The 23,564-nt window shown below is 30.1% G+C and overlaps 1 protein-coding gene across 1 annotated transcript in view; it reads left to right on the forward strand.

Moving 5' to 3' along the window:
- LOC136091227 (terminal uridylyltransferase 4-like) overlaps positions 1-23,564 on the forward strand; it is a 91,874-nt gene that overhangs the window by 35,936 nt on the left and 32,374 nt on the right. The window contains exons 10-15 of the mRNA XM_065818384.1: positions 6,659-6,748; positions 6,844-6,954; positions 7,043-7,120; positions 7,373-7,434; positions 10,059-10,168; positions 21,985-22,035. Coding sequence (XP_065674456.1) covers positions 6,659-6,748; positions 6,844-6,954; positions 7,043-7,120; positions 7,373-7,434; positions 10,059-10,168; positions 21,985-22,035 — 502 coding nt within the window. The remainder of the gene's footprint in view (positions 1-6,658; positions 6,749-6,843; positions 6,955-7,042; positions 7,121-7,372; positions 7,435-10,058; positions 10,169-21,984; positions 22,036-23,564) is intronic.

Raw genomic sequence — 23,564 nt, forward strand, 5'->3', positions numbered from 1 at the left:
TTAGCAAAGCTAAAGGTATCATTGTTGAATCCAAATACCAACAGTGTTTATACTGAGACTCTAATACAGCATCGACAGCTATTGGGTTTGTACATACCTTCTTGTACAGATGCATTTGATGTATGGCTGTAACGTCAAGAAAAGGAGCTTTGATGACATCCTCAGATTGTAGATACCATTTTGCATAAAAGCAAACAATAAATTCTGTAATAAGCTTAATTTCAATTTTCAGTTTATCATTTTCCTGAACAAACGTAAGTTGATTGGATAAAAGCTGAAGCTTTAGATAATAAATTGCTTTTCCTAAAAATCTTGCATGATGAATAGCACCAGTTTTTCTTACTTTATATGTTATAGGGGATAAGTACGTGACAACTAATTCTGCAAGCTCACTTCTATCATCTCTTATAATACCTGGTTTACTAACGTATGCTTTGCAAAATGTTAATGACTTCATAGCTGCCTTTTCTAAAAAACTGCTTTTAACCTTATTCCAATCAAACCGTAACAGTAGAACTGAATTATAGTTAAAATTAGGTTTTTCAAAAATATTTTTAAGCTTTTTGAAAAGAAGATTATCAGGTCCACTAGTTTCTCCATTGGTCACTAATTTCCAAAAGTGAAGCATTCTTAATTCAGTCACATGATGCCTACATGCTATTTGGAGGAGATACTTATCCAGTTCTTGAGATATTCTGGAAACTGATCCTTTATTCGTCCCAGTGTTGGATGATGTTGTATCAAAGCATATTCCTCTAGTTTTTGACGTAAGTTGATACTCCTTAATTAAGTTCATTACACCTAAGAACTGATCTTCACCAGTGGATGACGCTAGTGGAGGTACTCCAAGTAGGTAAGTCTGTCCATTAATGTTAACTAAAACAGCCATTCTATCCCTCTTTAACATTTTTTCTTTGTTTAGCTCAAACAAGGTCTTCCCATCAAAATGAATTATACATGGATATGGAGATGCGTCTATGGCTGCTTTAACATCTTCTTTTGAAATTTTTGCCATGTTTTCATTTTCTTTTTTCATTTTTCTATATGCGGTAGACTGACTGCTTTTAACTTCTTTAAGATCAACACCTGATTGATATAGAATTGCATTTGTTACCTTCTGTAAAACATTTGGTGATATATCACAGGCTGTAGCAGTAAGTGAAACATTACCAGCAAAAACATCTTTTGGAATTTTTGCAATTACTGTGTCTGGGTTTTCAGAGACTTCTATATGATACCAATCATCTGGCTTGAAATCAGATTCAATTGAAGAATCATCGCTTAGAATTGTGTCTATAAGTTCAACGTTGGGTACATCATCTCTCAAAATCTTAGGCTGTAAACGATTTTTCTTCCTGATGCTTTCTTTTGCCTAATTAACAAAAAAAATGTAGTTTTAATTTTTAATTTTAAAATTAGTGGAAAAAAGAATTAACAGAGCTTGAGAAAGAGCTAAAGTAAATAAAATTAAAAGTATTGAATACCTTTTTTCTATATTTAATATCCTCTGAACCAATAACAAACTTTCTTTCATTTTCCTGATCTTCAAGAAATTTTTGATCTTCAATCTTGTCTTTTAGTGATCTTTTTTTAGCTTTACTGATTGTGTCTTTGAGATTAGAATTACCAGCCCAAAAAAGTTTTTTTATTTCAATCTCAAACTCGTTTTGTTTAGCCAAATCACCACTATTTCCCCTTTTTGCATTTTTTTTCAAGTTGGAATAGGACTTATGCAATTTAAAAAGTTTTTTATCTAAACTTAAATCAGTCAACACATCAAATCCAGCTTTAATCCAGGGTCTCTTGATTTTAGACAAAATACATTCACAACAACTCTCCGAACATCTTGAAAAATTTTTTTTAGGGGGACAAGCAATAATACTTGATATTGATACAGATCGACATTGTTGGTTATATATTAAATGTTGAAGTATATCCAAGCCTGTTGGAAGTTGTATACCTAAATAGAAAAATTTATATTTTATAAATAAAATAAATTTTTTAGCAACTAATGACTCATTATAATTCCAATATTAATAAAAATGTTTATACCTGATATAGCTGCTTTTGCCTCTTTTATAATAAAAAGTTCCTTTTTCATTGACCTAAGTTGTGCTTCACTCATTTTTAATGTTTATTGTATGTACTAATCTGTATTTATTAGAAAAATTCAAAGTTTTAAACTATCAGAATTTACACGAAAATATATGTATATAACATTAGGCATAACAGAAAATATGTTTTAAAAAATACCAATTTTCATGATTTTCAATATCACCAAACATAGATTTTTGAGAAGTAAGGAAAAAACCATATATTTTTAAACAAAAATATAGGCCTATATATATATAGCAAAAAAAAAAAATTTGAAAAAAAAAAAAAATTGCCCTTCCCTCAAGACGCCCAAAAACGACGACTTTTCGGTCAATTTTCTCCTAAATTATTAGCTTGAGGGGGGGGGGGTCAAAATTGAACAGACAGCGCTCAAACTTTGTGAGGCTCATTTTTTATATATTTGCCCCAAATTTAGGGGGTATGGTTTTTTAGATTTGAAAATTCACTTTTTTTGAATACCCCTAATATATATATATATATATATATATATATATATATATATATATATATATATATATATAAAAATGTATTTATAGATCTGAAATAAATTTGAAATAACTTGTAAAGCAATTTATTGCTACAAATATACTATAGTCTATGACAATCAAAAACAAATATTTTGTGTCTATAATTATATAAACACTTTGTTTTTAATGAAACAACTTATTATTAAATTAATTCTTTAATTGAGTAGTATTAAAAATAATATTCTCAACAAAACCACTTAACCTGAAAATTTTGAAAATTAATAAATTTTAATAGTAAAAATTTTGCTAGTAAATTAATAATAATATTAGTTGAGAGTTACTAGAAAACAAAGAATAGAGTTAGGAATAGAGCAAGGAAATGGTTGACAAAAGACTTAAAAAGTTGAAAGTTGCATGAGTCAAGAAAATATGAAGATTGGAGAGATTGGGCCCACTACGTTTAAAATGTGTTTTTGGGCTGTCTAAAAGAGAAAGAGCATCATTAGAAAAACCAGCCCAAATATGACAACAGTATTCCATAGTAGTGAATGATAGTCCAAAAAGATGTAAAGGAGAGGACTCAATGAAAGGTTGCAGTTCATTGATATAAAAGTGTTGACAGAATTGCTATAGTGGTTTGCAGTAAATAACTAAGTTTTGTTAGAGTTAAAATTTCAAGCCATTGCAAGCCGTAATCTGTTACAGAAGTGAAATCAGATTGAAGATCAGCTGCCTGTTCTAAGCGATTGAAAAGACCTTTTGTCACACAGGGGTATAAAATTGAGTCCCCAGTAAATAGAGTCACTTTAGGTTGAAAGGAAGATCATTTATGTAGATAGAAACAAACCAGGACCAAGGATACCTTGAGGTACCCCAGAAGTTACTGGAAATGAAGAAGAATGTTGACCTTTGAGGATGACTAATAAAGCGGTTAGAAAAAAATGATTCGATAATTTCAAGATACTCCATATGAAGCAAGCTTATGTAGAAGACCAACATACCAAATTTTGTTGAAAGCTTTAGATGTTTCAAGAGCAATAGCCCTAGCTTTACCACCTCCATCTTATGCACAACAAAATCTTTCAGTCACAGCAGTTAGCAAGTCAGCCTTAGAACTAGATGATTGAAAACTGTATTGATTGTCTGACGGCAAGTTCATTGATTCAAGATAGGATGTTAGAAATTTGTTAATCAAAGACTCAAAGACCTTGGCAATGTAAGATAGAAGACTGATCAGACGATAGTTGTTGGGGTCAGAATGCTCTCCCAAGTTTTTAGATACTGGAACCACAGGTACCATTTTCCATCAGGCAGGAAAACAAGATTCAGTCAAACACTTATTAAATAGTTTAGAGAGAATTGAAGAGAGTTCTAGAGAACACTTTTGTAAGACTATGACAGAAATGTTGTCTGGACCTCAAGCCATAGAAAAGTTTAACTGAGATATGACTATTGAAATGGAAGCTAGAGTGATTTAAATGCCTAACAATGGGCTAAACTGTTTAATTGGAATGGAAGGAATAGTATTGTCGTAAGATTCAAGAGTTGAATTAGAGGAAAGGCTTTTTGCAAATAGTTCAGCCTTATCCTTGGGAGAGGTAATAATATCAGTCCCATGAATGAGAGATGGAATGTTAGACCTTCTGTTGTTAATGATGCTGTGAAAGTTTCTTGAACTTTTTACAAAAATGTAGATAAAATGTGTTGATCTTAGTTTGCTTTGAAAACCAAGGTGTAGAATGATGTTTGAATTGTAATCAAAGAGAAGATATAAAAGCTTCCATTACTGCCCGGATCAATGATGTAATGTAGAAGGTGCATTTATCAGCAGAGAGAGAAAAGACATCAGCCCTAGAACCGTCAAGAAGAAAATCACAAAAAGAATCTGTGTCAGCTTTAGGGTGGCAGTATGTATTGTGACGATAGTGTGAGTCCAAAGAAGAAGAAGAAGAACAAGATGGAAGATGAAAGATTTGTAGAACTCATTGCATGGTTGGAACCACCTTAAGGAGAAAAAGGAGAAACTAAACACAAGCTATAGTCAAGAGATAAAACACAAATGAAGAAGTAAAGGTAAGTGATTAGGGTTGTCTGTAAAACGGATTACAAAGTTTACTACCTGAATTAAAGAAATGCAGAAGTCATAGGCTTTAGTGCCAGCAGGGTCAGTGGTGTTAGAGATAAGCCATTTAGCATGATGAGCATTAAAGTCGCCAATAACAACAATATTGGCAGAGGGGTGATAAGAAAGGACATGGTCCTTTGATCAGAAATTACATCTAAAAGAGTGCAGTTTTGAGAAGAAGGAGAAAGATAAAGAAGAAAGAGGAAAGTGATGGAAGAGGTGCTAAGCGGGAACACATAAAAAAAAGGTCAAATGATTCAAACCAGATTCCTTGACAAATAGGTGAGTTGATGTGTATACCCCCAAGCCAAGTATTTGACAAGCATGTGATGGTTTTTTATGTTTATTATTTTGGGTTATTTTAGGCATGATTTAAGTTTAAAAAGAACTTTACTCATTTATAGATAGAGCATGGCATACCAAGCAATGAGCTATGCAGTTGTCTCAGTCCTACTAATTAACTTAAAGTTGTAACTTAGGGATCCTAATTTAGCCTTGACAATGCATAACAAAAGCATTAACAGGGGCACTATCCATGTGCAACATGGCATTGTTAATATTTAGGTTGTTTACAGCTATATTTAAAAAACTAAACTTCTATAGCTGCTGACAAAACTAATTTTAATCTTGGCTTTTTAAGGCATACTTTGACTTGCATACTAGAATCTATGGAAGAGTTTCTATACAATGTAAATAAGACTATGTCTTGAGTTAGCAATTACTGCCTGGTCACCTCATCATCAAGGAAAATATTGACATGCCAGAGAAAATACAAAAACAATCAACTAAATCTCTGCATCTTATAAAACCCATCAGCTGTAAGATGAGATGCAACTTTGGTTTAACTATCTCCTTGTGACAGGTGCATTGGTAGCAATCTCATTTAAAAGTTGAAAAGTTGAAAATGATGTTGTTGTTTAATTGACATATTATTGCATTAAGTATTTAAGCTAGGGACACTAAAAATGTTTTCTTAGTAAAATAGGCAATCCTGCCTAACCTGTTATAACTTAATGATAGAGTTTTGTAATATGGAACTACTGGCCTACTTGATAATGTTGTCTTTTAATTTTATCTCAACACATTCAAAATTAAAAGACTATACAGGGAGAGCAGGCCTTGTAATAAAGTGTTGGAAATAGAGCAATTCACCTACCCAAAAAGCAATAAGCGATTTCTTTTGTTTGGTAATACTTAATTTACTCTATACATATACTTTTATACTGTATTTTAATGAAATAATTAACGTTTATTTTAACTGTATTTTAATCAATTATTTTAATTTAGTATTTTAATAAATTATTTAATAAAATTATTTAAAATGTTACATTAATTAACATTTTAAAAACTCCATATTGTTGTGACAAAATTTTAAATTAGAATTTGCAGATTACAAATATATAAAATAAGGTCATTCTTAACAAATATATTTATAAAAATATTTATAAATTTAGATAAAATGAGAAAAGTGAAGTTTGAATTTTTACAAAACAATTTTTTTAATATAATAATATCTAATTAATAACTTTTTTATCAAAACATTGAAATAATCTAAATATTCAGCTACTGAAGAAGGTTTATTATTTTAATATGTCGTAAATAAACAAAATTTTAAAAAGTTTATAAAAATTATTCTAGACAAAATAATTTAGCAAACACATTTATAACTCATAAAACTAGTATTGTCTTATTTGACAATACTAGTTTTATGAGTTACATTTTTCAGGAAATACAGCGACAAACGGTTATATTTGTTTCAGAAAAAATAAGACAAGACAGTATGTCAAAATAAGTGTTATATATTAAATATAAATTAACGCTATTTTAGATGAGTAACATAATTAGTTGTTTTTTTTATGCATTTTTTATTTATTATTTTTGACAAGCATCTTTGTGTAAATGCATCTTTGTGTAAAATTGCATGTAAAAAATAATTTAAAAATATATTTAGTGTTATCGTACATCTGATTTAATAATCAAGTACATCAATGCTGATGAGAGATGTGCTAAACTGGCTATGTTAATAAGATTGTGGAGTAAGGCAAGTTTGAATTTATACAAAATTTAATTTAATGCTACATAGTTTTGGATATTTATAATGAAAATTATAAATTAAAATTATAAAATTTTTAATAGGCGTGTAATCTGGACAATGCTGATAATGGAGGATTATCACCATACTGTTTTGTAATAATGGTAATTAATTATCTTCAACATACCGAGCCGCCTGTCCTTCCTATAATAAAAGTAAGTTATATGATTATTTTTAATCGTTTTTATTTATTTTTTATTTATTAAAGTTTATTATTTATATTTATTTAAAATCTTTTTAAAGGTTACTAGTTTTGAACATGAATTTGATAAGTTTGTTGACCAGGAAAATGAAGACATGTACTCAATACCTTATAATGAAGTTAGTGATATGTTATTTATATTATAATTATATTAGCTTACTTATAAGACAATCAGTCTCATATAGCAATATCAACATTTTGTTCTGAACAATGCATGTTGTCTATAATAAAACTAATAACAATAGAAATAGAAATAATAAAATTTATAATTAGGTAGAGATAACCATTGCCAAAGTCATGGCCATATATAACTTTTTTTATAAATTATAACTCATGATTATTCTTAATAACAAGTTTTGATTTTACCATAGGTTCAATTTTGGAAAAGTAAGAACACTGCTTCTATTGCTGTTTTATTTATTGGTTTTCTACAGTGAGTTATTTAATTATGTTATTTAAAAATGAATGTTTTTTTGTTTTTGAAAAAATTTGTATTTTCTACAGCATTTTTTTGGAAATGTTTTGTTTGCAGAAAATTAAATGTCATTCATTAAAAAGCCATTTTTTTTTTAAATCTGGTTTCAAAATGATAATCTTTGTTTAAAGTACTTAATAATGAAGAAAGATTAAAATTTAAAAGATAAAACTTAAAACATGTAGACACCTTTTAAAATTTATCTTTGAAAATGTAGCATTTTGACGCGTTTAAAATGCATTTAAAAACTTATTCCCTATAACCTATATTCAAATAAATAAAAATAAAAATTTAAAATATATTCTTCCTATTGTAGATTAAATTCTCTCAATAATAAATAAACAATAATAAATTACACTAAATAAAAAAAAAACATAAAGAAATTTTTAATTAAAGTTTAAAAACTTAATGTTAAAAGTTTTGATGATTTTGACTTACGATGATTTTTTTTTTTTTTATTATTAAAATAATTTTTTTATTTGTAGTTTTTTTTTCAATTTTGTTTATTAAGATAAATTTTTTATTTTTAAAATGAAAGAAGCTACCTCTTTTCTTTATTTTAAAATTACTTTAAGATTACTGTTTTTTTGTTTTTTTATCGCTTTTAAACAAATGTTATTAATAAAGCCATTGGTTAAGTAAATAAATAATTCTATTTTCAGTACAGTGGGGTACAGTAAATTTGAATTATTGTTACGCATGGTTTGTGCTATTGTGTAGGTATTGTTGTTACAGGGGATACACAATGTTCACTTTAATAACACTATGTAACAAATTTTTACCCTTGTTCTGTTCCTGGGTTAAAAGTGTGTTTTGCTAACCGGTTAGGTCTAGAACAGAAAGGAGATAGCCGTTATTCCAGAAAAACTTTGCTTCTGTGGCTAGGACAATGAAATTTGAAAAATCGTGTGTTTCTACATAATAAACCCAAAAAATCATTGCTCCGGCAAAAGTGCCCTCAGATCGCTTATCCAGGTATACCTTCTTCCATCGCTCCAGTGCTACACAGCCCCAATCTGCCTGTTCTGACTTCTCCTAGGCAGCATTGACCATCTTCAGGAGACAGGAGCAAATCAGATAGCAAGGCAGACACTGTTTGAGTCTGATATTCAGACTCAAACAGTGGAAATAGGTTAATGGTATCGTGCAAGTTATAGATCAGATAAGCAGCATCAAAGATTCTCCAACTTTTTCAGTCAGCATGATAGCCTGTATTTCTGCAACGATATTGCCAGTCCATTCCAGGCTATAGGTATCGCATATAATCCTATTGAATGGCGCCAATTCATAGACAATTCATCCTGGAGCATCAAAGCGGTGTTGCTTCACAATGGAAACAACTATCTGTCTCTCCTGATGGCCCACTCTGTGCATCTCAAAGAGGACTACACCAGTGTCAAAATGTTGCTGAGTGCATTAAAGTATGAAGACTATGGATGGGAGGTCATCTGTGACTTCAAAATGGTATCATTCCTCATGGTTCATCAAGGAGGTATCAAGAAATTTCCTTATTTCCTCCCTCTCTGCAACAGCCGTGATACTAAGGTGCATTATCACACAAAGGACTGGCCACAACAGACCAAGTTTTCTGTTTAGAAAGAGCAATTTGAAGTGGGAGTTGTTGATATGCCACTGCTGCACATTAAGTTAGGCCTCATTAAGCAATTTGTCACTGTTCTTGACAAGGAGTTAGCAACATTATAATACCTCCAAGATCTTTTTCCAAAGCTATCTGAGGTTCCAGATCAATGAGATCATTGAATCTGAGGATTTTGCAAAGCTGTTAAACAGGATGGAGATAGTGGCTAGGAGCAGTTTCCTTGCAGTTGTTCAGGGCTTCTTAGGTAATCACAAAGCTAAAAACTATGTGGAGTTGGTACAGACTTTCATAAAGAATTATGCTAAAATAGGATGCAAAATGTCTTTGAAAGTCCATATACTTGATTTGCATCTTGGCAAAGTCAAGGAGAACATGGGCGCTTACTTCGAGGGGCAATGTGAGTGCTTTCATCAAGGTATATTGGACTTTAAATGTCATTATCAAGGACAGTATAACAAAAACATGATGGAGGACTACATACAAGGGCTACTTTGAAAGAGTGATTCACAGTACAATCATAAATCTAGAAAAAGATTTCTGAACCTTAATGAGTGGTTTCCGACTGTGTTTGTTTATTCCTTGTGCAATTTTTTGTATTTACCTGATCATAATGGCAAAAATGAATAAAATTTGTTCTGTTTTCAAAAACAAGTAAGTTTTCTTCGTTATATTGTATTGTAAGCAAAGTTTGTGTTTATTAAAGTCATTGTTTCACATACTTTACACATAAGCAATTGAAATATAACACTTTAATTTATAAATAATTAATTATTTATAAGTTAAAGTGTTATAATTTTAATTTATAAATAATTATTTATTTTATTTATAAATAAATTATTTAATTTAATTGTGCGCTTATTATTAATTATTATTCTAAATTATTTTATATTCTATATATATATATATATATATATATATATATATATATATATATATATATATATATATATATATATATATATATGTATATAGTTTTATTTAGTTACTTTTTGGTAACATTTCACCATAAATCAATGATTGTTAACATTAGACAGCATGCGCCTCTCTTGCGTGATCCTCAAAAATATGGGAATCGTCGGCTTGTTATTGAAGGTATTTTTTTATTTATTTAAAAATGATGGCCTAATTTTTAAATAACAGCTCACATTTTAATAACTCAGTTATATTTAAGGTTCTTTAAAAACATAGAACACATCCTCAGAGCAAGAATAGACATAAGGATATTGCTATCTATTTAGCTCGTGACTTTCTAAGTGATGTGATGTTACAATGTTTCAATAAAAAATAATGTTGGTAAATGTATTAATTAATTTTCTAATAGAATTAGAATCTCAAGTAGAATTTTATCAATTTTTGAATCAAAGAAAAGTGTAAAGAGCAATATTTTTAAACAATGTTTTACCAAAATTTTAAGGCAATATTTTTTCATCAATATAGGTTATAGTAAGTTGCAAGGTCATAACCTTTAGGTGCATAACCTTCAGTATTAATATTATTACTATTATTCATATTATTATTATCATAGCGTTATAATGGTAAGGTTAAGTTTGTTGCAAGTGAATGGTTGACACAAATGATATTTACTTATCTTGTTTTTGTAATGATTACCCTCTAAGTTGTCTGCCAAAATGCTTTAATTTATCAAATTTCAAATAATTTTTTATTTAAAGTTTTCAATTATAAACATAGAGTGGCAATTGAACATAAGATCATTCTATCTATGATAATTTCATATACATTGTGCCCTAGTTATTGTAATAATTTAGATCTTTCTATATTATGTACTTGATGAATCATCTACTCTTTGTTTTGTAGGATTATCCCTTTCTTTACCATATATCAAATCCGTTGCGAAATTTGAATCTGCTAAGGTTGCATCTCTTTATCGAGCTTGACACTTTCTAACTGCGGATTCTATTCTCTATCTCTATACATCTCAAATCCGTCCTTGCATGGAATACTGTTCCCATATCTGGGGCGGAACTTCTAATGATGTCCTTCCTCTTTAGACAAGGTGCAAAAATGCATTGTAAACATAGTTGGACCTGCTCTCGCAGCCGACCTCCAACCATTATCACATCGTCATAATGTTGTTTCTCTTTCTCTTTTCTACAAATACTATAATGGGCACTGCTCTAAAGAACTAGTGTCTCTTGTGCTGTTTACTACAGTTCATTCTTGTGTTACTCATCATTCAATTTAGTCTCATCCTTTTTCTGTGACTGTTCCTAAGTGTTCCAAAAACTCTTATTCATCTCGTTTTTTTCCTTGAGCATCAGTTCTTTGGAATTTGCTTCCTTTTACTTGCTTTCCGGATTCATATAATTTGCAATTGTTTAAGTCGTCTATCAATCATTATCTTGCTCTACAATCTACATCTTTTCTCTTCCAGTAACTTCCAACTTTAATTAGTGGTTGCTTGCAGCCTTTTTGGAAGCGAAGATGTTTTAAAAAAGAAAAAGTTACTTTCACTTTTTACCCTAGATACTTTATATCAAACACCCACTAAATATTTCATACTCAACATACTCTAAAATTCTTTATACCCAAAATACCTTTTAAATACTTTTTGCCTAAAATACATTTAAAAGCCTCTTACCCACTTTTGCATATTATTACTTTATAAAGGATTTACCTTTGGAAGAATTTCTGTGATTATCTGAGGTTTCCTTTTTTTTTGTTTAACTTTTTACTTTCACGTTTTATTTTATTTTTTATTTAACTAATTTATTCCTAACAAGGCTACAAGCAACCGCTATTAAGTCGGAAGTTACTTGAAAACAAAGAATCGAGTTAAAAAGAAAGGAAATAGTTTACAGAAGGCTTGTTAAGTTAAAGGTTGTATGAGTCAGGAAAGCGTGAAGATGGGAGAGAGTTCTCTAGCATTGAAAAGTGCAGGTAAAAAAGCTAGATAAATTAAAGTTTTTAGAGCATGATGAGGCAGATACAGTAAAAAGATACAACTTTGCTGAATAACGATTCAAGTGAGAATGACTATGTTAAAATTTGTAAAAAAAGAAAGAGATGCAACCTCATGACAACGGGAGAGTGGCTCTAGCTAGGAAATTAGAGTAGGTCTAGCTAGGTTTACAGTGCGCTTTTGGACCTTGTTTAGAAGAGAAAAAGCATCATTAGAAGAACCAGCCCAAATATGACAATAATGCTCTATACAAGGAACAAGAAATTTCTAAGAGGTAGAGAATGAAATCGTAACTTTTCAAACTTTTCAGTTGATTGTATATATGGTTTCTATGATAGGTCAATAGTGAATGATAATCTAAGAAGGTGTAAAGAATAGGGTTGAATTTTTAACAACTTTTAAATTTATTAGTAAATTAAAAAAAAGAGTATATTTTACTGTGTAATATTGGTAAAAGTGATAAAAAATAAAACAACCATAAAATCTTTCATAACTTGATTTATCTGATATTGATTTAATTGAAATGAAGTTGATAAAAAAATGAACTTTTAGGAAACAAAGGGTTTCTAAGGGTTACAAAGGATCTCACATAAGTTGTCATTCATTCTGGATTGAATTTTTGTCACAAATACAGTGGGTTGCATAAATATAGAGTCACTACTTTGTTTGTGTGAAATTTTTTTTTTTTTTACAATTATCTTTGAAACCAATTAATTAATACAATCTAAAGCGTATTAAATGTCTAATAAAAAGCTGTTTCAGACAAGGTACAATGGCAAGTTGTAGGTCTGCTAAAAGATAAAATAAAAAGCCAACAAGAATTAGAAAATGTGCAATGTTTTGTTTAAATGTGTACAAACAGCGTTGAAAAACCACGAGCTACATAATGATATTAAAGATATACCAAAGCTTGGTTAGCCTTTACAGATTACTTCAAGAGACCAAAGTTATCTCTATCAAAAGGTTAGACAAGACCCCTAAAAAATTTTACCGCAAATTTGCTGAAGAGTTCACAAATATGGTAAATGATAATGTTAGTGTTAGTAGATGGTGTTTGAAGATGCCTAAATAAGAAAGGTTGAGATTGCAATGTCGTTGCTTAAAAACCACTTTCGCGTGTCTTGCGTGCCTAAAAAGAGTAAAGTGGTGTAGAAAAAGACTTCACTGGTCTGTAGAAGACTGGTCCAAAATCATTTTCAGACGAATCCACTTTTGAGGTGGTAAATCGCAAGTCAAAATTAATCATCAAGACGCTGGCTGGTAAAAAGTTCAAATAGCGTTTTTGTGTATCAAGGATACAAGGCAGAGGAGGACCAGTTGGAATATGGAGGTGCTTCTTCCATAAAGGAACAGGGTCATACAACTTTTATAACGGCAGAATTAACTAGTACAACTACGAAGAGACCCTCAAAAGTAAACTTTTGCCAACAGCCAGAGCTTTTTACGGAAGATGACAACAATGGATTTTTCAGCACGATGGCGCAACGGGTCACACTGCAATCTCGGTTAAAGAGTGGCTTGATTGGAAAAACATTTCAGGCATGCCTTGACCAGCTTGTCCTCCAGATCTCAATCCCATCAAGAATATTTGGGCTTGGATAGACAAGAGATTGGTCAAAGAGAGCATAGCTAGTGTTGCACAATTACAGCAGGCATTAGAAAAGCTTTGGAAAGAATTTCCAAAAGAATTATGCATCCGACTGGTTGAATCTATGCCTAGTTGTGTTTGTGCCTGTGTGAAAGTTTGTGGTGCGCATATAAAATACTAAAATGCACCCTGACTCTATATTTTTGATCCGTTTTTTTATTTGTTTTTTTAACAGTTGTATATATTTCTCATAAAAATCTTTTTTATGAGAAATATAAAAAAAGAATTTTTTTTTTTTGAAAAAACTTTTTTTTTTATTTTGTTTGTAAAACCACTGCTAACAAAATTTAAAACTATTTAAATTATTAATTATTTTGTCTGCTTTAAATTTTAAAAAAACAAAAAAAAATCATATTAAAAATCAACTCTACATTTATGCAACCCACTGTAATTCAGCAGCAGAACAGGTTTACCTAGGCTTAATACTTGTTAAAGAGATGCATTCTCTAGTGCATTGAACAAAAGTTCAAGAGTGGTAGTTCTTTTTCAAGAAGCTTCATAGACCAACATTTCTTCTGAAATGGCTTTGAATTTGTTGTTTGATTTGTCGTGCTTTTTTTTACTTGAATGCTTAATTGCATCCTTGAGTTCATATTAAAGTGAAAATGGATTTTAGTCAAGATTTGTTGAGTCAAGCACTTCTAGAATGAAATCCAAGTCATCTGGAATTGTTGGGAAAGGTCTTGACACCTTATTTTTGGCAGCCTTTTGAAAAATAGGCTTCAAAACATTTTGAAAACTTTATGTTCTTGATTGTTGGATAAACATTCTGGATTGGTATCTGTACAAGCTTACAAGATTGCTCTGCTTTCTCTTTACAAAAAGTCTCGAAACTGCACTCTTCATTGGAATGCAAAGAGTTGAGTCTCATTGTTTTATTCTGTTCACAAGAAACTTAAAAATCCCCTCAGGTGTTAGAAGAGTTGCATCCAGTCGGCAAAGGGCTTCAACTGCCAATTTGACTGGTTCAATAGCAGTAACAATGTCATATAAAATGTTTACTTCATTATCATTGCAATTCAAATGTGGAGAAACATCTATCAATACTTTTTTGATAATCCTTCATCTTTGAGAAAATGTTAAACCATGGACAGTAGACTGTTCCATCTTACTCTGCAGTGAAGGAGAAGGAAAACTTCTTTTTTATGCTGTTTCATGATTTCTTTTTGGAGGATTTCATTTTTGACTGGAGATTTTTTTAATTGCTTGACAATTTTTTTGACTTTTGTGATGACAGATTGCAAGTGTGGAATTTCGAATTGTGTCAAATTTGAAATCAAATATTTTCATCCACGGAATCACTGAGAAAACTGACTTTGCTGTCACTGCAATGTCATTACAATGTTCAACCCACATTCAGCCACCTTTCCTGTGACAATTGCTACATTTTTTTTCAACCGACTGAGATCGAGAAAGTCTATTCAGTCCCAGATTTCAGTGTGTTTTTGAATAATAATTATATTCATGTACCTTCAATTTTTCAAAGAAGTGTACTCATCCAGTGTAATCAAAAATCATTTTTGAATATTCAATAAAATTTTAAAAGAGTTTTTATGGTCGTTTCTTGCATCAGCTGCAAACGTTCTAACTGACTAGATTGATTGCTTGTGAATTTTTGAAAAACTCTAACCTTTTCCACACATAGAAAGAGCTGGTAATAATGGCATGAAAACTAAATCCAAAAAGTGCTGTTAGTCTTAAAATACTTCAATCAAGAAAAAAATTTAAAATCTTAAATTTTTTTGATGCTGTTGTTTTGTTTTGTCTTATTTTCTGTGTAAAAATCATTATTTACTGAAAAGACTCAATCCTAGTAAAAAAGAGGACTTAATGAGAGAATTGTTATTTAATAAAGTAGGAATGTTGACAATATTGAAACAGTTGTTTGCAGTAGTTTCAGTTTTATTGGAGTTAAAATTCACTAGTCACTGTAATTCCTAAGCTGTTAAAAGAGATCAATATTATGTTAAAGAGCTGTTAAAAAGATTATATAAAGTTAAGTCATCAGCAAATAGAGCCAATTTAGATGTAAGACTGTCAAGAAGATCATCAATGTAGGTAAGAAACAGGACCAAAAAAGAAATACAGTGTTTATATATATATATATATTTATATATATATATATATATATATATATATATATATATATATATATATATATATATATATATATATATTAGGGTGTCAGAAATGCATGGAATTTTTTTTTTTTAAATTGTTGATGTCTCACCCTCTGAAAAGTGTCTCTTGGGTACAATAATTAAATTGGTGAAGTTACAGCTCATTTGAACAAGTTTGAGAGGTCCCCCAATGGCTTTTAAATTTTTACTATCGAGTTAATTCAAAATCCATATCAATAATCTTAAACAATATGCACAAAATGAGTGAAATAAAGCTAGAAATGCAAACTAGTTTAATTATCTCACTGCTGACATTAATTAGAATTTAAAATATTATTAACAATTACCTATAGAATGATAATCTTTATTAGAGAATGCAAAAAATGTATATTTTTGACCAGTCAACTTGCTATTTTAAACAAAAGTTTAGAAACAAATTTTACTTTTACTTATTATTATTTGCTGCAGTGCTATTGTCACATGACCAAGTGGCCATTTTGTTTTCTTTTATTTTTAGTAAATACAATTTGCTCATGTTTTATTGTATATAAATTGGTGAAAAAAACAAGAAGTACAGCAACAATTTGTAAGTTTGTTAATTAAATCTACAGTAACCAGAAGCAATAACAACATATCTACAGTAACCAGAAGCAATAACAACATATGGCTTATCGGCTTTCCAAAAGAAACCATCTCAGGTGCTCGCCTCCCTTCAGGCCAAGATGTCATGAAAAATTTTGTATTCTATCACCATGAACAGACGCTAAACATTAATAAAGCTGCACAATAAGTGCACGAGCAACTGCTCCCATTTTGGGTAAAATCAAGACTGCCTGTACGACAAAAACATCACATAATACAGAAAAATAAAGATCTGTATGCTGTACGACAAAAACATCACATAATACAGAAAATTAAAGATCTGTATGCTGACCAAGTTCATTTGATGAAGCATTGTAAGAGAAATAATTCAAATCAATAAAAAAAGGAAATTATGTTCCCTCAAAATCTATTGTTCATTGGGATGGGAAAATTTTGACCGATGTTACTGGTGTGGTCAACGTAGATCGGTTACCTGTCCTGCTCTCATCACTTATTGATGGTACTACAATTGCATGAACATATAAAATCTTGGAAGCGTGAATCAATGGTTATTGGCATGTGCTTTGACACGACAGCTTCCAATACTGGAAAACTCAATGGAGTTTGCACTTTTCTAGAAAAAGCCATGGGGCGTAATTTATTATGGATGGCTTGCCGTCATCATATGTTTGAAGTGCTGCTTGCTGATGTATTCAATGTTTGTCTTGGACCATCCACTGGACCAGAAATTTTATTTTTCAAAAGGTTTCGTGAAAAATGGACAGAAATGAATCACACACCAGAAGCTAGATCAACCCCTTTGATAATTGTTTCAGATGCAATTAAAGCATTCATCAAATGTCAACTTGAGGTCAGAAATTCACGAGATGACTATTTAGAGTTTCTACTTCTTGCTGCACAAATGGTTGGGCTGCAGGTTGATGTAGCCATTCGCAAACCTGGTGCACTGCACAGGGCACAATGGATGGCAAAAGCCATCTACGCATAAAAAAAATTTATTATATAAATTTTTTTATGCATAATTAAAAATTGAACTATTATTCACCGTAAATAAAACCATTTTTAACTTAACAGCTCAAGAATTACAAGGTATTCAACGTTTGAATCCGTTTATCATTCAAACGTTGAATACCTTGTATTTTTATTATATATATATATATATATATATATATATATATATATATATATATATATATATATATATATATATATATATATATATATATATATATATATATATATATATATATATATATATATATATATACAACCCTCGGAATTAGGGTCAGCATTCGGCAATGCCGACCTAACTGCCGACCTGAAAGTGTTTGAGGTCGGCAAAAAATTGCCGACCTCATTTCTATGTTTTATGGTAAGACCTTTGTATCAAATAATTTTTGCCAACCTGGTGCCAACCTGATGCCGACCTCTAAAAGGTTGAGGTCGGCAAACTATTGCCAACCTCAATTTTCCTAATTCCGAGGGTTGTATATATATATATATTTATATATATATATATATATATATATATATATATATATATATATATATATATATATAAAATTTAAGTGACAACATTAATAGCATTAATATAAGCATTAAAACGTGGTATCATATTATTTATTTATGTTATATTTTAGCTCATGTAGCAAGAGCCATTATGAAACTAAATAAAACCACTAGAAAATCATTAAAAAAACTGTTTAAAAGTTAGCCATAAGAAAATTAATTTCATCTTGAACTTATAAACATTACGTTGATGACAGCCCTTCTCAATTTATTTGTTTTGATGACACAAATTCTTTTTTAACACTTTTAAATTCACAAGATAAATCTATCCAATATACATGCAAATACAAAAGTGCTTAAAATCAAATGAAATTTTGTTTGTATTTCAACCAATCACTCCCTTAACAATTGTGAGTTTTCCATACTCGCAAGGATGCAATTACAAACATACTTATAAAACCGAAATCATCTATTTCACAAAGTATTACTGTTGGTATTTTTTCAAGGTTTTTTTAGCTAGAGTATACAAAATTTGTTCAGAACATAACATTCAATCATGAAATCAGTTTGATGAAATCAGTTTTCTTATTAAGAATTTTACTGAAAATGTACATTTCTATAAATTGTATTCAGATATTGTTAAAAATTATAAATATTTCACAAATTCATCTTATTTTCAAAAAATTGTACTAAAAATTAAGTTATTTTACCGTGGATCCCAAAATTAGCTAAATTGCACATGCGGAGCATGTTATATTGGTAAAACAAGAAAAAAAATTTCCACTTAAATTCAAGAGCAAAAAAGTAATGTTACAAAAGCCAACTGGGATACATATGGAATAGTGAAAAATACACAACATTGCAATCGTAAAATTAACTGGGAAAACCTTAAAACCCTTTCCGTTGTTTCAAACAAATACACAAGAAAAATTCCTGAAGCGATTGAAATACAATGTATGCAATGTTCAAGATCTAAAGAAAATGTCTTAAATTGGGACAATGGCATATGGTGATATATATATATATATACATTAGGGATATGACTTTTTAATTTTTTTTCAAATAAAATGTTTCCTGTATCATAAATCGATGAACTTTTACCTAAAATCATGAAAAAAGGCCCAAATAGCTTTCTGCAACAAAAAAAGGTCACCCCCAAAATAAAAATTTGATTTACCATTTTTATACATTCATTTTTGACCGATGTTTTAATCTTAAGCTTAATTCTCAGCTTAATTCTATTTATTTCATTATTTTGTTATGAATTTATAAATATAACGCCACACGTTACCATGGCAACGAAACGGCCGTGTGCTGGCAAATACTTGGAATTGTTATGTGATGACGTCATTGTGTTACCACGGTGATATAGACGACTGTAACAGACTGTAGAAGATTATAGAACTTAGTAGAACATTCTGGAAGCTCTAAATAATTATATAAGCGAGCTGCTGTCAGAGCTCAGTGTTGATAATGTGAATAGTTCTATGAAGTACTCTGCGTGTAACTGAGCTAATAAGGAACTACTGTAGCGAACTAAAGACGCTGTAAGTGTACGAAGTATAAGTAGTTGTAGCATTATCGTTAGGATACGGACTGGATTATCGAACTGTTATCAACATTGACTGGATTATCGAACTACAATTGGATTACTATACAGTTAAAGTATTTTATTAATTAAACGACTTTATTAAACGGATATTTACGCTCAGCTATCCGTAAAGTCGTAACAATATTATATGATGTCTCACAAGAAAAGTCATACCACAGTAACAAAGAACAAGAAGACTTGGACTAAAAATTTGGTGAGATTTCAAGAGTCACACAGAAGAAGAGGAAGCGTGGCTGTAGAAGAACATTCACTCGATGAAAAATCCAGAATACCACTTCAATTGCAGATCGTAGGAAGATACCAGTTTCTCGGAGCATATGTTAAAGGAAGAAAAGAACGAATAGTCCAAATTTCTAAGGAAATTACAAAATTGTGGGACAATAAACTGAATTTTCCACGTGTGTCTGATCAAGTGATAAGAGCAAAGCTTATGAAGGTGCTGAAGGTCTATGATGAATGTGTCAAGCGTGGAAAATATGATGTTCTCAATGCATTATTTGACATCACGAAAGTGAATGGCCAGTGGTTATCCTCGGAAGATAAACGTCTATACCACCTACAAAAAGAAATTAAAGGACAGGTGGGGTACTCAACAGGACAAGTGGCAAGTAAAGAAACCATTCACCCTTCCAAGAGAAGGAAAGTCCAGTCTGGAACAGCAATACCTTCCACATCACAAGTCCTGTCTACCACAGACAGTGGTACTGAATCTGAAAACTGCAAAAGTAAGAGTGAAGATGATGAAGACGACGACGGTGATAAAGACGATGATGAGGACACTCAGAAAAAAACTAGAAAGCACTACAAAAGTAAATTTGCTGTAAGTATGGTTACATCAAGTGGAGTTTCCACAAAGAAAGCTGCTAAAATATGCAATGTATTATCACAACAAGGTATTGATATTCCAACTCCAAGTCAATCAGCAATTTACAAGTCCATATTCAAAGAGGCAGGTAAATTAAAAAAAGAAATGATACAACAACTTAAAATGGAACAGTGGTCCTTACACTTTGACGGCAAACGAATAGATGATAAGGAATATCAGGTAGTTGTACTTCAGAATGAAAGAACTGACGTGAAACTTGATGCACTGCGTTTAAAAGATGGCAAAGCTGAAACTGTTGCTGAAAAAATTGCCAAACTTATTGATGAATACAATTTGTGGAATTCAATTAAGATGATCATTACTGATACAACAAACGTCAATACTGGGAAGAGAAATGGAGTTGTTGTGAAGTTGCAACGTATGTTTAAATTAAAGGGTGTCACAATACCACAATTTATCGGTTGTCAGCATCACGTACTAGATAGGATTCTCCGTCTGGTGATGGACGAAGAACTTGGGGGTGATACCAAATCTCCAAACATTGAATACCCATTTGTGTCTGAACTGTTGAATAAGTATGATGAACTGAAGGATAAGTTTGTGAATGGAACTGTAGAAATTCTTGATAAATCAGGGTGGAGAGACGATATGAAGTTTTTGTACCATTTAACAAGAGTGTTTAGGTTCTATGAAGAACAAAGAAACTTCCCTCTGATTCACTTTCAGAACATTCCTAATATGAGCAATGCCAGATGGAACTCAAGAGCCATTCTCGCCATTCTGGCGTTCATTCTTATGCCTGAAGCGAGAAAGAATTTGGAGAAGGTTTGCAGGTTCATTTCATATGAGTGGGCAGAACATTGGTTTAGTAGTCAAAAGTACAATGACAATGACTTCAAGAATTTATCTGATGTATTGAAGCCTTACAAAAAGGCATTGCAGTCATTCAAAAATCACTGGAAGAAAGAGCCATCCGTCATCGACATACCACGAAGTAATCAGATAGCTGAACGTGCAATAAAGGTGATGCAAGACCTGTATGCTTCCTGCAGAAAGAAAGACAAACTGCAACTTCGATTCATTCTAAGTAATAAGCGCTAGACTCTTTATGAGACGTGAGCATCATGTGACCCATGTACTAAACACAGTAGGCCTATAGACACAGACAGTTATGTATATTGTTGTACTAGACGCTTTGATACTGTTAATTTTGTAATACTTGTATAATTATATATCACATAATGTTTTTTGTTATATCACAGTACATGTTGCATAAATAAATAAAATAACAACAGGAGTATGACTCTTACAACATCTTCAGCCTTTAATATTCATTTACTGTACAAAAGTGTACCTATTGAAAATTCGATTTTTTGGTTTTGGGGTGACCTTTTTTCAAAATATGTCAAAATGAAACATCTATTCGTTCTTTTTACATAAAAGTTCATTGAATTACGATACAGGCCTAGTAGGTTGCAAAAAAGTCATATCCCTAATATACATATATATATATATGTATATATATATATATATATATATATATATATATATATATATATATATATATATATATATATATATATATATATATATATATTTATATATATATATACATATTCACACACCTTATAGGTAGATAAATAAATTTAAATGAGTAAATTTCTTTTTAGATCTATTTATAAGCAAAATAAATGTTGGCAAGTCTTTAGGATCGCAATCAGGTGATTTTTCTAATTAACTTTTTCTAAGTTAAATTAACTATTAGGTTTGAATTTTTTTAATCAGAATGTCATTGAGTGAATCGCTTTTAAAAATTTTCTTTGAAATGCTTTAAATGTGTGTTGACAAAAAAAATTTGTTCTATTAAATATAATATAGAAAAAAGAAAATATTTTAAATGCAAATATAAAATAGAAATTTACACTTACTAAATAGTTTTAGTATAAGTTATATTGGCTTATAATTTTAAACTTTATAATCTTTTTAAACAACTTTTGAGTGTTTCTTTTGTAACATTTATTACTACATTTATTACAACATTTTTCTTAGCATACTGTCTTATCGGTTTATATATTTATTTAATTATTATGTTCTTGTCTGCTCAAAACAGTTTAGATTGTAAAACCTGTATAAGAAATTGGAATTTTAGTTATCATTAAAAAAGAAATTAAGTAATGGAGTTTTAAATAAATTTATAGAAAAAGAACTTATAGAAAAATTTTACTTAAGTATTGAGAAAATGCTTTGGTTGTTTATTTGGTTGCTTTGATTGTTTATTCGGTTGCTTCGGTTGTTTAAAAGCTACTAGAAAAATGCGAAAATCATTTAAAAAGGTTTTGAAGTATTATAAAATTACAAGCCAATATAATTTATAATGTAAAACTATTAAGTAAATGTTATTTTTTATTTTGTATTTACATTTATTTTGTTTTCTATTTTCTATATTATATTTAGTATAACTCATTTTTATTGTAAACACCCGTTTAATGTTTTTTCAAAACACTCTATTTAAAAGTGATTTACAACAATTATGTTCAAAGTATCAAGCTAATTCATTCAAAATTTAATTACTAACGATTTAAGTTAAAATATTTTAGTGTAGAAGTTTTTGAAAATTTGAAATTGCATGGTTTCACAGCATTTTTGAGGTTTTAATTGAAAACATAAACAAATCACATCAAAGTCAAAATAGAAATTCAAAAAAAAAAGATGTGAAAAACAAAAAAAAGAAGTTTTAAGCTATTAGAAGTGAGTTATAGAGAAAAAGTAAAATATTGTGAAAAAAATGGAAAAAAAGTTAATATTGAATGAATTTAAAAAAATTGTGAAAACAGAATTCTTATTCTTAATTCAAAAGTCTTATTCTTAATTCAAAAATGTCAAGCAAATGAAACTGAAAAATGGGCTTCTTGGCTAGAAAAACCAAGAGAACAAGATATTAAAGCAACAGCAGCCTTAGCAGAAGGAAGTAGAAATTAAGGAAGTAGAAGGAAGTAATACTTTTTATTCTCCTAAAGAACAGTTGTAACAAATATATTTTTATCATATTTTAGGCTACCTGAATAAATTAAATATACATATTTTTTTTTTTTTTTTTGCGTCACAGTTTGAAAAATATACAATAATTTTCAAAATGCTATACTTTAGTTATAATTAATTGATGACTGCCATTTCTCATTGAAAATTCATTAAATATGAGTTGTTGAAGTATCTTACTTGAAATACCCACAAGCAATATATTTTCACAAAA

This window comes from Hydra vulgaris, chromosome 14 (assembly GCF_038396675.1).
Source record: "Hydra vulgaris chromosome 14, alternate assembly HydraT2T_AEP".
Classification (NCBI taxonomy): Eukaryota; Metazoa; Cnidaria; class Hydrozoa; order Anthoathecata; family Hydridae; genus Hydra; species Hydra vulgaris.